General features: G+C 35.9%; 1 protein-coding gene across 2 annotated transcripts in view; it reads left to right on the top strand.

Moving 5' to 3' along the window:
* Positions 1–13,993, top strand: part of hip1rb (huntingtin interacting protein 1 related b) — a 346,918-nt gene that overhangs the window by 33,105 nt on the left and 299,820 nt on the right. For both annotated transcript variants that reach the window (XR_015490376.1, NM_001083565.2), the window contains 10 exon segments: positions 2,183–2,323; positions 3,219–3,276; positions 5,168–5,243; positions 5,835–5,996; positions 6,747–6,799; positions 7,432–7,504; positions 8,356–8,539; positions 8,621–8,709; positions 11,033–11,149; positions 11,238–11,339. Coding sequence is in view for 1 of the 2 variants with exons in the window: in NM_001083565.2 (NP_001077034.2) it covers positions 2,183–2,323; positions 3,219–3,276; positions 5,168–5,243; positions 5,835–5,996; positions 6,747–6,799; positions 7,432–7,504; positions 8,356–8,539; positions 8,621–8,709; positions 11,033–11,149; positions 11,238–11,339 (1,055 nt within the window). In the remaining variant the exon portion in view is untranslated.

Below are 13,993 nucleotides of genomic sequence, written 5' to 3'. Positions count from 1 at the left end.
AATTATATCATACCAGGTATTATTTATATTATTAGATATTATTTTGTAGGTTTTTAGTGAAAACGGCCTCCTGGATGATGAATGCATGTTTAATCGAACCTAAATATGATCACTGTCTGATCCTGAAGGGAACCAGTCTGTCAGTCGCTGGTCAATTTACATGTGAAAATTACATTTTTCATTTTTTGAGGTTAATTAATTAATACCATCCTAGAATATGGCCTTGGTGTATATTTCCTAAAATGGCTGTTTAAAAGATTACAAATTTAGCATCACTTAAAATAATTGATGTCAAATACACACAAACTTGTTTCTTATATCCTGGTGGGGACTCTCATAGACATAAGGATGTTTCTTTCTACTGTACAGACTGTGAAATCTTTATATCTCTATATATAATCTTTATTTATAGATCTCCCTAATCCTACCCATAACCTCAACTATAACAGGAAACAATCAACATTTACATTTTTGAAATACGTCATTCTGTGGGATTTATAGGCATGTTTACCCATGGGGACCTCAGTTTAGTCTGTGTGCATTCAGGTGTAGGTCCCCATTGGGATATAAAAACAAGTACATGGACACCACATTTAATAAGTCCACACACACAGTGAACTTAATAAACTAAAGTGTTAATAGCACAATTTACACTAGAAACCCCCTCAATCTATTATCTTCATCCCTAAAACTTTGTCACATTTACCCCTTAATGAGCTTTTTGAGAATCCAAAACACTGTTACTTGCGTTTTTATCTTAACATTTCAACTACTGCATTTCCTTTCCAGGCCTCAGTTATCCCAAACTCAGTATATCCAAAACTCAGTATATCCACATTTCTATTAATTGTGTGTGATGCATGCAGCTGTGCATATAGTTTTGTCATAATTATTAACACAGTCTTTGTTTTTTGTAAGCATATGCTATATTATTAAACTTTAGCAGTAAAAAAACATGCTATAATAAAACGCAATAAGATTTTTGTGCATACTTATGACTGCTCATTGTGGTTTTATTATTGTAAAGCATCTGGAGTTCTATATTATTAATATGGAGCATATTATTTAATTATTAGTCGCTAACATTAAATGGATAGTTCACCCAAAAATGAAATTGTACTCTCTATTTACCCACCTTTAAGTGGTTATTAATAGTAATAATTAATAATAATAATTCCTTAAATTTATATAGCGCTTTTCTGTGCACTCAAAGTGCTTTACACATAGGGTGGTTTCTCCTCTTCTACCACCAATGTGCAGCATCCTCCTAGCAGCCATTTTACGTCAGACCGCACACCACACACCAGCTGATTGATGGAGAGGAGACAGAGTGATAAAGCCAACTGTGATATGGGGAGGGTTAGGAGGCCATGATGGACAGAGGCCAGTGGCCTGGATTCCAGGGTTAAACCCCTACTCTTTTTCGAAGGACATCCTGGGATTTTTAATGACCACAGAGAGTCAGGACCTCAGTTTATTGTCTCATCCGAAAGGCGGCGCTCACTGAGCAGTATAGAGCCCCCGTCACTATACTGGGGCATTAGGACCCATACAGACCGCAGGTTGGGCGCCCCCTGCTGACCTCACTAACACCGCTTCCGGTTACATGTGGTCTCCCATTCAGATACTGACCGGGCGCAGCCCTGCTTAGCTTCAGTGGGCAACCATGTGAGAGTTGTTGAGAGCTAGCTGCCGGTGAAAACTTCTAGGGTTTTCTTTATTCTGGTAAACACAAACGAAAGCCTAAAATCTGTAACTACTGACTTCCATAGTGGGAAAAACAAATACTATGGAAGTCAATGGTTACAGGTTTTCAGCTTTCTTCAAAATATCTTTTTGTGTTGAAGAATGAAAGTCAAACAGGTTTGAAAAAAGTCAAGGTTGAATAAATAATGACAGAATTTACATTTTTGTGTGAACTATCCCTTTAATAGGGTATGGGTTATATGGTATGCTTTTAATTAGTATGGGTCACCATACCTGGCCAAAAATCCAGATTTATCTATTTATTTATTTTATTATTAATGTATGTTAGATTCACATATATATTACAGTCTCCCTTTTTTAATCATGCCATGGAGGTTACTTGTGTCTATGCTCAGTGTTTGACATTTTTCGAACAAAACAGACCAAGCAACAGCATAATCTGCTCATTCACTCTGTATATTGTTTATATTTCTAGTGCTTCACCAGCTCAACATGTCGATCGCTATCTCCACGCTGACGTCAGGCCAGTGTAAACTAGCACCACTCATCCAGGTCATCCAGGACTGCAGTCACCTGTACCACTACACCGTCAAACTGCTCTTCAAACTGCACGCTTGTAAGAGTTCCAGCTCCAGCATACATCTAAAACTAATTCCACTTACTACAGTATATTGCGGTGTTTCTCAACCATGTTCCTGGAAGCCCACCAGCAATGCGTGTCGTGACTCTGCTATTGAGCTGATGATCTGAATCAGGAGTGTTTGCTTAAGGAGACTTGGAAAATGTGCAGAGCTGGTGGTCATCCAGGAATGTGGTTGAGAAACACTGGTATATTGCACGCTGGTTGATCAAGAAAAAAAGTTGTGTATGTCTTCATCTTAATCAAAGTTGATAAAGGTTTTGTAGACTGGCAGCTATGCATTTATGAGAATGTTTAGTTTAATTCATTTTGACTTGTTTTTAAAATTGTAAATAATAAATTATTATCATTATCAGTTAATAAGACGACTGTGTATGACTTGTGTGTACGTCGTTAAAGGTCCCATATCGTTTTTTAGATGTTAGTATTTTACAACAGTGACTAAATTTGCATTTAGCAGATATACATCTAAAGCTTGCATTAGTTTTTTGACATCACCTCACACTTTCTCTTTAAATCTTCTGACCAATCAAATGCTGTCTAGTATCTGACATGCCCCACCCCATTCAAGACGCTTCTCAATTGCCTTTATTTGATGCACTTGAGCTCAACTGCTCTCAGTGGCAGAGTGGTGATCATACGAAACTCTATTGGCTGTTTTTTGTAAGGGGAGGAGCTAATTTATGCCCCACCCTAATTGCATGGTTTAATTGAGATTATGGCAAACATTGAATAAAAAATGGACATTACAAAGCACTTCATTGGATGTTCAATTCTGAAATTGCACTCTAATTAGACTTAATTGCTTATTTAAACAGGTTTATTTTAGGTTTACTTAGTATTTAATTTTTATTTATGTTTTTGCTCACAGGTCTACCAGCAGACACACTCCAAGGACACCGTGAACGCTTCCATGATCAGTTCCACTGGTACTTCAATAATTTGTGTGCTGTACTGTATTTACCAAAGAAAAATGATTGGGATTTTAATCATACTATATTTACTGTAGGGCAAATAAGTATTAAACACGTCACCATTTCTAAAGGTGCTGTTGACCTAAAGTTTTTACCGTATGTTGATAGCAACCAAAAAAATCCTAATATGCAAAGAAAACTAAACTTAGAAAACTTAGATAAAACTATTTAACACATAAAGAAAGGGAGGTGTAGAAAGGCAGTGAAAGCCCAGACAGCAGCTGAAATCTCTCAGTAGTTCTTCATCAACTGTCTACCCTTCGTCATTGTAAATAAATATTAGCTGCCTCAGTCCAACATATACATTAGGAGAGTGATGAAGATGAAACCAGGGTTGACATTTCAGCAAGACAATGATCCAAAACACAGCCAAGGAAACTCTTGAATTCTGTAGAATGGCCCATCCAATCACCTGACTTGAATCCAATAGAAAATACAAAATAAGGATCAAATTTGATAGATGAGATGCACAGAACCATCAAGACTTTTTACACTCTGTTAAAGTCTGTAAAATATATATATATATATATATATATATATATATATATATATATATATATATATATATATATATATATATATATATATATATATATATATGAACAGTATATATTGTAGAAAAGAATAATCTTTTTTTTCCCTCATTAGAGTTATCCTTGATTCTCTATTGGTATGTTGTGTATGCTTTGTCTAAAGAGATGTTAAATCATTTACCTTACAGTCATTCTTTACCATGTATATTTGTATATTCTTAACTATATTTTGTATTCTCTGTAAAATTATATGTTAATCGAAACTGGCCTTTAAGGAAATGTGTTTTGCATACTACTGAGGCATTTTGCAGAAAGAGCTATCATGGACAAGAAATATGCAGCAGAAACGATCAAAATAACGTGTGTCTAGCTTCTGATTTTCTGTGTAACCATTTATGAAAACATAGTGGGGCCTGAGGAGGTCTCTAAGCATGTGCATTTAATTGGTCCAGTTCTTCTGTACAGAGCTAACAGAGACAACCTGCCTTCTCCTTCTTCTGTGTATATAAACTGGGTCTTTAGTTCAAGAAAACACTTGCAGATTGCCTGTTGTGTTCTCTTGGATAGCATTGTATAACCTATATATAGCATATATATAACATTGCGACCCATGGCCCTAATCAAATTATTAGTTTGTACTTAGTAAATTACTACTTCTTCTTCTTTGGCCTTAGTCCCGTACGGTTGCGGGGTCGGCTCTTTGGAACAAGCCATTTTAGACTTGTCCATATGGTAACGACTTTTTTACACATTCCGGTCGGCTTGTCGTCTGGGCCTGTCACCCTCATACACTCGCAGTCTTTGGACTGTGGGGGAAAACAAAGCACCCGGAGGAAACCACGCAAATGCAGGGAGAACATGCAAACTCCTCACAGAAATGCCAACTGAGCCGAGGTTCGAACCAGCGACCCTCTTGCTGTGAGGCGACAGCACTACCTACTGCGCCACTGCATCACCCTACTTAGTAAATTACTAATATTTTTAAAATTGATCTCCGCCTTCTGCGTTTGTATTGAACACGCATGGAATAACAGACCACTTATTCCAACAATATAAAACAAAAACAGGTCATTTTTAAGAGCCAGCCACCACTAAATTCTTGACATGACTGAAACTTGACTACAAAATTAAATCGCTAATCAAATCCCAATCTCAATATCTGTCAAAAAAAAATGCAATTAGATGTTTTTCCCAAATCGCACAGCCCTACTAACATCTAAAAAAATGGTTTTAATTTCACGGGACGTTTAAGTAACAACTGTTTAAACCAATCGCCATATCTTCTAATGACCATTTGATGTTGTTTTTTGTAGTCTCAAAACATTCCTCAATAAAGCACGAGATATGCTGTACTTCAAGAGGCTCATCCAGATACCGAGACTGCCTGATGTAAGAAAATCTGTGTATTCTGTTTATGTCTCATTATCAGCATTTTCCTGAGTTTGTACAATTGAAGTCAAAATGTTTAGCCCTCCTATGGTGCTTTTTCTTCTTAAAATATTTCCCAAATGATGTTTAACAGAGCAAGGATTTTTTCACAGTATTTCCTATAATATATTTTCTTCTGGAGAAAGTCTTTTTTTGTTTTATTTCGGCTAAAAAAGTTTTTAATTAGTTTTTTAAAATTATTTTAGGGTCAATATTTTTAGCCCCCTCAAGCATTTTTTTTTATGGTCTACAGAGCAAACTGCTGTAATACAATGACTTGCCTAATTACCCTCATTAAACTAATTAACCTAGGTAGGCCTTTAAATGTAAAATGAAAAATATCTAGTCCACTATTATGTACTGTCATCATGGCAAAGATAAAAGAAATCAGTTATTAGAAATGAGTTATTAAACTATTATGTTTAGAAATGTGTTGAAAAAATCTGCTCTCCATTAAACAGAAATTGAGGGAAACAAAATACAAGAGGGCTAAAAATTCAGGAGGGCTAATAATTCTGACTTTAACTGCATTTTCAAATCCCTTTTTTAAAGTCTCCACCCAACTTCCTTCGGGCCTCTGCTCTGGCCGAGCATGTGAAACCCATGGTGGTCATCCCAGATGAAGAGGAGCTTGAGGAGCAGGAGGAGGATGAACCCGAGCCTCTAATAGATGTTAGCGAAGCACTGCCAGTCGCAGCCTCTCAGCCGCTGCAGGTACCTGAAGCGATCAGCATGTGATGTACAGCGCTCTGCAACAGTACACCCCTCACAGATTTTTATCTTTTGTCCATGAACATTAGATTAGTCGATAGCAAAGCCAAAACTGAAACTAATCTAACAAAAATTAGTAATTTGAAGAAAATTGATATTAATTTCAATATTAACAGGGAAAAGTAAAGAAAAACAAAATAAATATAAAATTTAGTTGCAATAATTGTGGTTTGTTATTTGTTTTTTTTGCAAAAGCTTGTTTAAATATATTTTTATTCTTATAAATATATTAAATTATTATGGAAGTATATTAAATATATATTTTATAAATAGTGAAAAATCAAGAAAAAAAATAAATATAAAATTTTGTTGCAATATTTGTAGTTTGTAATTTGCTTTTTGCAAAAACTAATTACCTTAAATATATTTTTATTCCTAAAGATGACCACACTAATGGATATAACTGGTCAATTTGCAATATTCACTGAGAGATAGATACAAATATTCAATTTTAAAAGCTCATTTATGCTGAGCAATGTATATGTTGTAACATGTTGAGTTTAAAATGGTTCTAAGAGCTCTAAAGCTGCTTCATTGTGTTGGCACAGAGCAATTATGTGCAATCTCACAGGTTGGAGCTTTACAGCAAATGCAGTCTGAAGCCCTGGACCTTTCTTTCTCGAATGCTTTGGCTCCTGTTTAAGCCACTTCTTAAATGTGTACTGACATTTAACTTTTCTTTTCTTTTTCAAGAGTGATATATTTGATCAGGCCTTTGGACCACCTAAAGATGGATTTGATGATAGGTAGGTCATTCTTGATAATCATACCCTATTCTCCCACACACACACAGACGCACATACACATCAGAATCAGAAAGAGCTTTATTGCCAGGTATGTTCACACATACGAGGAATTTGTTTTTGTGACAGAAGCTTCTACAGTGCACCAAAATTACAGAGACTGGACAATAAACAGATAATAAATATATAAAAAAAAAATAGAAGTAAGTAGTGAATGCAAATATACAAATTGACAAGTGTATGTACAGCTATATTACTATATACAACGTTGTATGTGCAGCGGTTATGTATGTGCAAAATGGCATGTCAAGTGTGTTGTTAAATAAGTGTATATGTGTTTAAAAAGTGTATAGCAAGTGATGTTTGTTTCACAATTACTATCATCAAGTATTCATGAGGTGAATTGCCTGACATACACACAAAAATATACACTTACCCTTAACTCTAGCCCTACTCCTAAACCCAACCCTCACAGAAATCCTGTGCCAAAAAAAGACCTTGTTAAGTCTGATTTTTAAGCATTTTGAATTATAGGAACACTTGCCAATTACAAATTTGTGGTTTATACATTATTAAAGATTCATGGAAGTAACATTGTTTATTTTGACTGTACTTTGTGCTTTTCTGTAACACAGAGACCTCCAGATCGAACGTTTGAAACGTGAAATTGAATTGCTTCAAGCTGAGCTTGAGAAGATCAAAGGAGAGGTAAGACACTGTCTTTATAGACCCATAGACCCAATATGTCCCATATGCTGTATATATATTTTTATTAAGTTTTTGCTTTTATATACATAAAAACAAATAACAATAAATAAATAAAAAAACATCCTCCAAAATAATGATGATCCAATGACAACAACAGTTAAACAAATAACAAAAAACAAACCAAAAGGTAGAGTTCAGCTCACAAACACAAATCGGGCTTTACATGTGCCCATATACATGGGAGTTCAGTAGGTCTGGAAAACTGAACGAATATTGAAGTATTAATAGTAAGTGTGAAACAATCAATAAAACCAAACATGACATTCTTAAATAAATCCTCTTGTCAGAATAGAAGCGGTATCAAAATCAATATATGCCAGGAAAGGATCCCAGATTTTATGAAAAACTCCACTTTTATTATGTACAATAGAGGTCAGATAATCTAACGACACGTATTCAAGAATAGTTCGGTGCCACGTCCTAACAGAAGGAGCCTTATCTGAGATCCATTTTAAAAGTATACATTTTCTTGCATTAAAAAGAAATTGAAAAGCCTCATTTTGTGCTTATCAAGACTTACAGTACAGGAAGGGCCCATATGCTGTATTAAAGAGCAACTTAATTTTGTTTAAAAGCATAGTAATAAAAATGATAAGAATGATAATAACTGCATTTCTAAATCAGCTCCAATACAGTATTAGATGGAATTTGTAATTTGTGGCCCTTCACATTGAATGGTTTAAATGTTGGCCTGTTAACCGAAGATGCTAATTGTGTGATTAACATTAACAGTTATTTTCTGCGAAGGCACTCACACTTGTTCTACCGTTTAACCTCTGGTGTAATTTCAGGCTCAGCGCTATATCACGCAGCTGAAGGCACAAATCAATAGCCTTGAGGCGGAACTGGAGGAACAGCGTATGCAGAAGCAGCGCACCCTGGTGGAGAATGAGCAGCTGCGCATGGAGCTGGAGGCCACCCATCGCCGCAACACTGAACACGAGAGCATGCAGACCAACTTTGTGGAGACAGAAAGTGAGTTTGTGCATGAGTACACACATGGATTACTGATGAATCACAAATGTGCCATCTGATACTAATGACTTTCTCATTTAGAAAGAGCCCAAGCAACAGAATTGCGTTATAATAAACTGAAAGAAAAACATGCCGAACTGGTTGCCAACCACGCCGAACTGCTTCGAAAGGTATGACGAAAAATGCATGTGTACTTGTTTTAATAACTAGATTTTTTATATAAAAATATGAATAACTTAACTGGTATGAGGCTGTATAAAAGGTGCCATAGAATGAAAATCTGCACATACCTAGGCATAGCTGAATAATAAGACTTTAGTACATTGAAATGACATGCTCATTTATTCATTTTCTTTTCAGCTTAGTCCCTTTATTAATCAGGGGTTGCCACAGCGGAATGAACCACCAACTTATCCAGCATATGTTTTATGCACTGGATGCCCTTCCAGCTGCAACCCATCACTGGGAAACAACCATACACACTCATTCGAACACATACCCTAAGGACAATTAAGCTTACCCAATTCAACTATAGCGCATGTCTTTGGACTTGTAGGGAAACTGAAGCATCCGGAGCAAACCCACACTAACGCAGGGAGAACATGCGAACTCCACACAGAAATGCCAATTGCAACTCGAACCAGCGACCTTCTTGCTGTAAGACGATCGTGCTACCCACTGCGCCACTGTGATGCCCGAAATGACATACTTTGAGGCTTAAACACTATTGTTTGCTCATTTTTTATGTAACTCCCATAAAAGTAAAATTCCAGTGAAAAACAATTAGAACAAAACAGACTCTGATAATCCAAATGGGATCATTAATATGCAGCGTTTGATTGGCCACAATGATTCCTAGTGATATTACAACAATAATATACCCCCACCCCCCTGATTTTTTAGTTTATCTAAGCTTTTCATAAACACACTATGTATGTATGTGGGGCTCTTATTTTGAAAACGAGGGAGGCAGGGAGAGTAAAAAGGAGCAGTTTTGTGAAGCAGGCAGCCATGTTCATAGCTCATTAGAAAGCAAAATGCAGGATATATGGATTCAAATCAATTTATTTAGCGCCACCCCAAAGAGACTTAAAGTCTGTTTAATTATGTATATTGTTAAATATGTTTTTGTATGTTTATAATGAGGCAACAAACACATGTAAACTGCTGAGAATAAGTGTCTATTTTACGTTATCTGTCGTGTCATGTTATTCTAATTTTTTGATTGAAAGGATACCAATAAACTTTCTAAAGATCATCTGTTTTAATGGAGGTTGATATTAAATCATTTTTTTCATATAGGTTTAAGCTTTAAAATACACCTCCTAATAAATATTTTTCGGCCTCCTTCGTAGATTATAATTATATTTTGCACATATTTTATTCACAGCACAACAGGCGCAAACTAGGATACTCTGGTGACATAACTCCTACTAGCTAAGATACAACTCTTCACTACTTCAAATTTGTTTTGACAAATGCAAATGCAATTATTGCGGCACAGTGGCTCAGTGGTCAGCACTGTCGCCTCTCAGCAAGGAGTTCGCTGGTTCGAGTCCCGGCTGGGCCAGTTTCTGCATGTTCTTCCTGTGTTCGCATGGGTTTCCTCCGAGTGTTCCATTTTCCCAGACAGTCCAATGACATGCGCTATAAGTGAATTAGGTAAACAAAATTGGCTGTAGTGTACGAGTGTGTGTGTGTGTGTGTGTGTGTGTGTGTGTGTGTGAATGCGAGAGTGTACTGGTGTTTCTCAGTATTGGATCGCGGCTGCAAGGGCATCCACTGTATAAAACTTCTGCTGCAATAGTTGGCGGTGCATTCCGCTGTGGTGACCTCTAAGGCACTAAGCAGAAGGAAAATGGATAAAGGAAGTATGATTATTTTGCACATGCATATATCAAAGTACATTACGTTGTATCTAAGAGCAGGCGCTGACATGAGCTGCAGAGCATCGGAACAGATCTCATTAATATTCATGATCATTCCAAATACGGTCAAAGCGAGGTTGTCATTCTAGGGCTCATTTGGTTATAAATTAGCAAATAAAACCATTCCTGGCGAATTTTTTGAGTTTACCTAAGCCACATAAATCTATATAGAACGATTTAACATACTGTATCAATGCACGCACATCATGATTTTGCCAAGTATGATGCGATCCTAATTAACATCTATGTTGATCCAGGAACATCATTTTTGTTTGAAATTGTAATTCATACCTATTCCCTACTTAAACCCATTCATAACTGTAAATTATTCCAAAAATTAGAGGAGAATAATAGTTGGATAACAACTGTAAGCCTAAACTTAACATAAACACTAAACATATCCCTTATGTCTAATAGGCTGAATTAAATGTTGTTCCAGGATCAACATAGATGTTAATCTAGGAACATGTCCTACTTGGTGAAATCTGCTTGGCGATCAGTGCACTCTATGCCACTTAGAATAGTCTTATGCGCTATGGTATATGTTAATGTTTATCTTTTATAGAGTGCAGACACAGTAAAGATGCTGTCGGCCACGCAGCAGACTCAAGAGGAAATTGAACGAACTAAGCAACAGTTAGCCTTTGAGGTAGACCGAGTCAAACAAGAATCAGACATGAAGGTAAAGTGTGTCCTCATTCATCTGAACTGACACCAGCCCTCAAAGACTGATTTCACTTGTTCACGAACTCTTGTTCTTGTTGCTTTAGTTTGACGAACAGAAGTTTGAAATGGATAAGCTGAAGAGGGAGCTTGAAGCCAAAGCTGCAGAGATCCAAAAAGTCAGGAGTTCATTGCAGACCTCTGAGATGGTATAGTATTTCTTCCATGTTAACAAACTTATCTGGATTGTTTAACTTTATTCTGCAACCTAAAGCCAACTGTCTACATACAGTTGAAGTCAGAATTATTAGCCCCCCCTTTGGATTTTTTTAAAAAAATATTTCCCAAATGATGTTTAACTGAGCAAGGACATTTTCACAGTATGTCTGATAATATTTTTTCTTCCTGAGAAAGTCTTTTTTTTTGTTTTATTTTGGCTAGAATAAAAGCAGTTTTAACTTTTTTTAAAACATTATAAGGTCAATATTATTAGCCCCTTTAAGCAATTTTTTCGGACAGTCTACAGAACAAACCATCATCATACAATTACTTGCCTAATCACCCTAATTTGCGTTTTGATGACAATTTAATTTTATATTAAATCGAGAAATTGCGATTTAAAAAAAAATAATAAATTGATACATTGTAATGGCATCAATGCGATTTTGTTCACTCTCTGGGCCCTATCATACATCCGGCGCAGTGTGGCGCAAGGCGCAGCGCAATAGTCTTTTGGTAGTTTCAGCTTGGCGCAAGAGTCGTTTTGAGGCGTTGTGCTACGCTGTTTAAATAGCAAATGCATTAACGTTCATTTGTGCGCCCATAGGCATTCTGGTCTAAAAAAGGAGGGGTTCTGAGGTGGACCGCTGGCGCGTTGCTATTTTGAGAAACTAAAATAGATTTTTCATTAGACCAAAACTAACCCGGTCTAAACTCCAGCGCAGAGTTGCGCCTCGCTTACGCACTGCTTAATACGCACAAGAGAGCAATAGGCAAATATCTTTACATATGAAAAAAAATTAAATATTAAGGATATATATAGGATATAATAAGAATAGATATATAAATATAAAGGATTAAAATATTACAAAACATATTATTTTCTAGCCTACATAAATATGAAAAATCACTGCTTTTATGTCTTCTTCATCTCGGGAGGCTTTTTCAGTTCATTAATAACAATTTGCTTTTGTATAATGTTATTATTATTAGCAGTATTATTTATTATATCCATATTTATATTTGTTTTATTAAAAATGTGCTTAGATTTGCCCACCTGTCAGGTTTTAGACCATATGGGGCACAGCAGGTGTATTTGGAAATAACTCAGTATTTTGACCACACTTGGTTATTATTGTTCATTTATTCATTTGCTAGAAATTAGAACTGAATTTAGAAACAGTTTTGAAACAAATCTTTGCGCTTAAAAAACAAAATTAATTATTTATAGACTAATTGATGTCTGTGCGTCACGTCTGGATTGTCAAGACATATTCCCTCATCAAGTCGATGAACTCGATCTCAACATGTATGAAGGACGTAAAAACCTGCCATGTGAAAAAACGCGCCGATCTTAGTTTGAACTGCGCTGATATTTTGGTTTGAACACTAGCAGAGGTGAGGGCCAGTAGCAGTGAAAATGAAAGTACCTGCCCCCATGACGTCATTGAGCAGACCTAGTTGAAAACCAGACAGATCAGGCAGCATAATACAGAGAGTGGAGCAAAGCGCATGAAATGATCAGTATTTAAAAGGGGGAAAAAGAAAAATAGATTAAACATATTATTTTATATTAGACACACATCTGGTGCTTGTATTTGCTCCTGCTATACGTCCACAACTTCACACATTGGGTTAAATTTGGCATTACAGTTTCCATGTTCAGTCCTTCCACTGTATCTAAGGTAGCAGCTTTACAACCTGTCATTCAATCAGAAGAAGACAAAGTCAAAGCCGAGGTGACAGCCAATCTTTCCAAGGCTCAGCAAAACTTGCAAAAAATACCCCTGTATTCCTGCAACTGCAATATTTACACAAATATTTTTTTATTCAAATCTTCGGCAACGATATTTCACTTGTGAATTTGTTTTACATTTATTTAAACCTTGTTGACCAATTTATGTATGGCATGGCCATGAAAACTACAATGTTCCTTAACCAGATGGTTTTTCAAGTTATTTATAAAGAGAATGCTACTTCAGTCATGTTGTTGTAATATTTTAAGTTGACTAGTTACACAATAAAAAAATAAATAAATCGAAATCGTGAATCGGTCAAACTTTATAAAAAATCTAGATTTTTTTTTTGCCATATCGCCCAGCCCTACCTTAAGCTGTATAGAAGTGTCTTGAAACATATCTAGTCAAATATTATTTATTTTCATCATGCAAAGATAAAATAAATCAGTTGTTAGAAATGAGTTATTAAAACTATTATGTTTAGAAATGTGCTGAAAAAAAATCTTCTTTCCGTTAAACCGAAATTGGGGAAAAAATAAACAGGGGGGCTAATAATTCAGACTTCTACAACTGTAGACTACATAGACAGGTGCAGTTCCTGGAGAATGTACGGTGGCCGAGGAAGCTTAATGTACTGGAATTAAAGAAAACACATGCTATTACAAACAGCACAACGAAAATGTTTCAAGGGGACCCAAAAATGTGACACACCCGGCTGGAATTTGCTTATTATGGCGTGACTGTTGCTCTGTGAAGTTGTAGGTGATCATTAAAAGAGGTTTTTTTTTGTTTATTTTGAACATCCTGATTACACTATTGTCCTGTCTTTTGTATATTATTAGCCTAAATAACCATAACCTAAATAGCTGGGTTCATCATGTTTTCGAGTCCCCTTTCTGTTGTGT

Source organism: Danio rerio, chromosome 5 (genome assembly GCF_052040795.2).
Source record: "Danio rerio strain M-AB ecotype USA chromosome 5, GRCz13ab, whole genome shotgun sequence".
Taxonomy (NCBI): domain Eukaryota; kingdom Metazoa; phylum Chordata; class Actinopteri; order Cypriniformes; family Danionidae; genus Danio; species Danio rerio.
The sequence above is the reverse complement of the archived record's forward strand: the minus strand, read 5'-3'. Positions and strand labels throughout refer to the sequence as shown.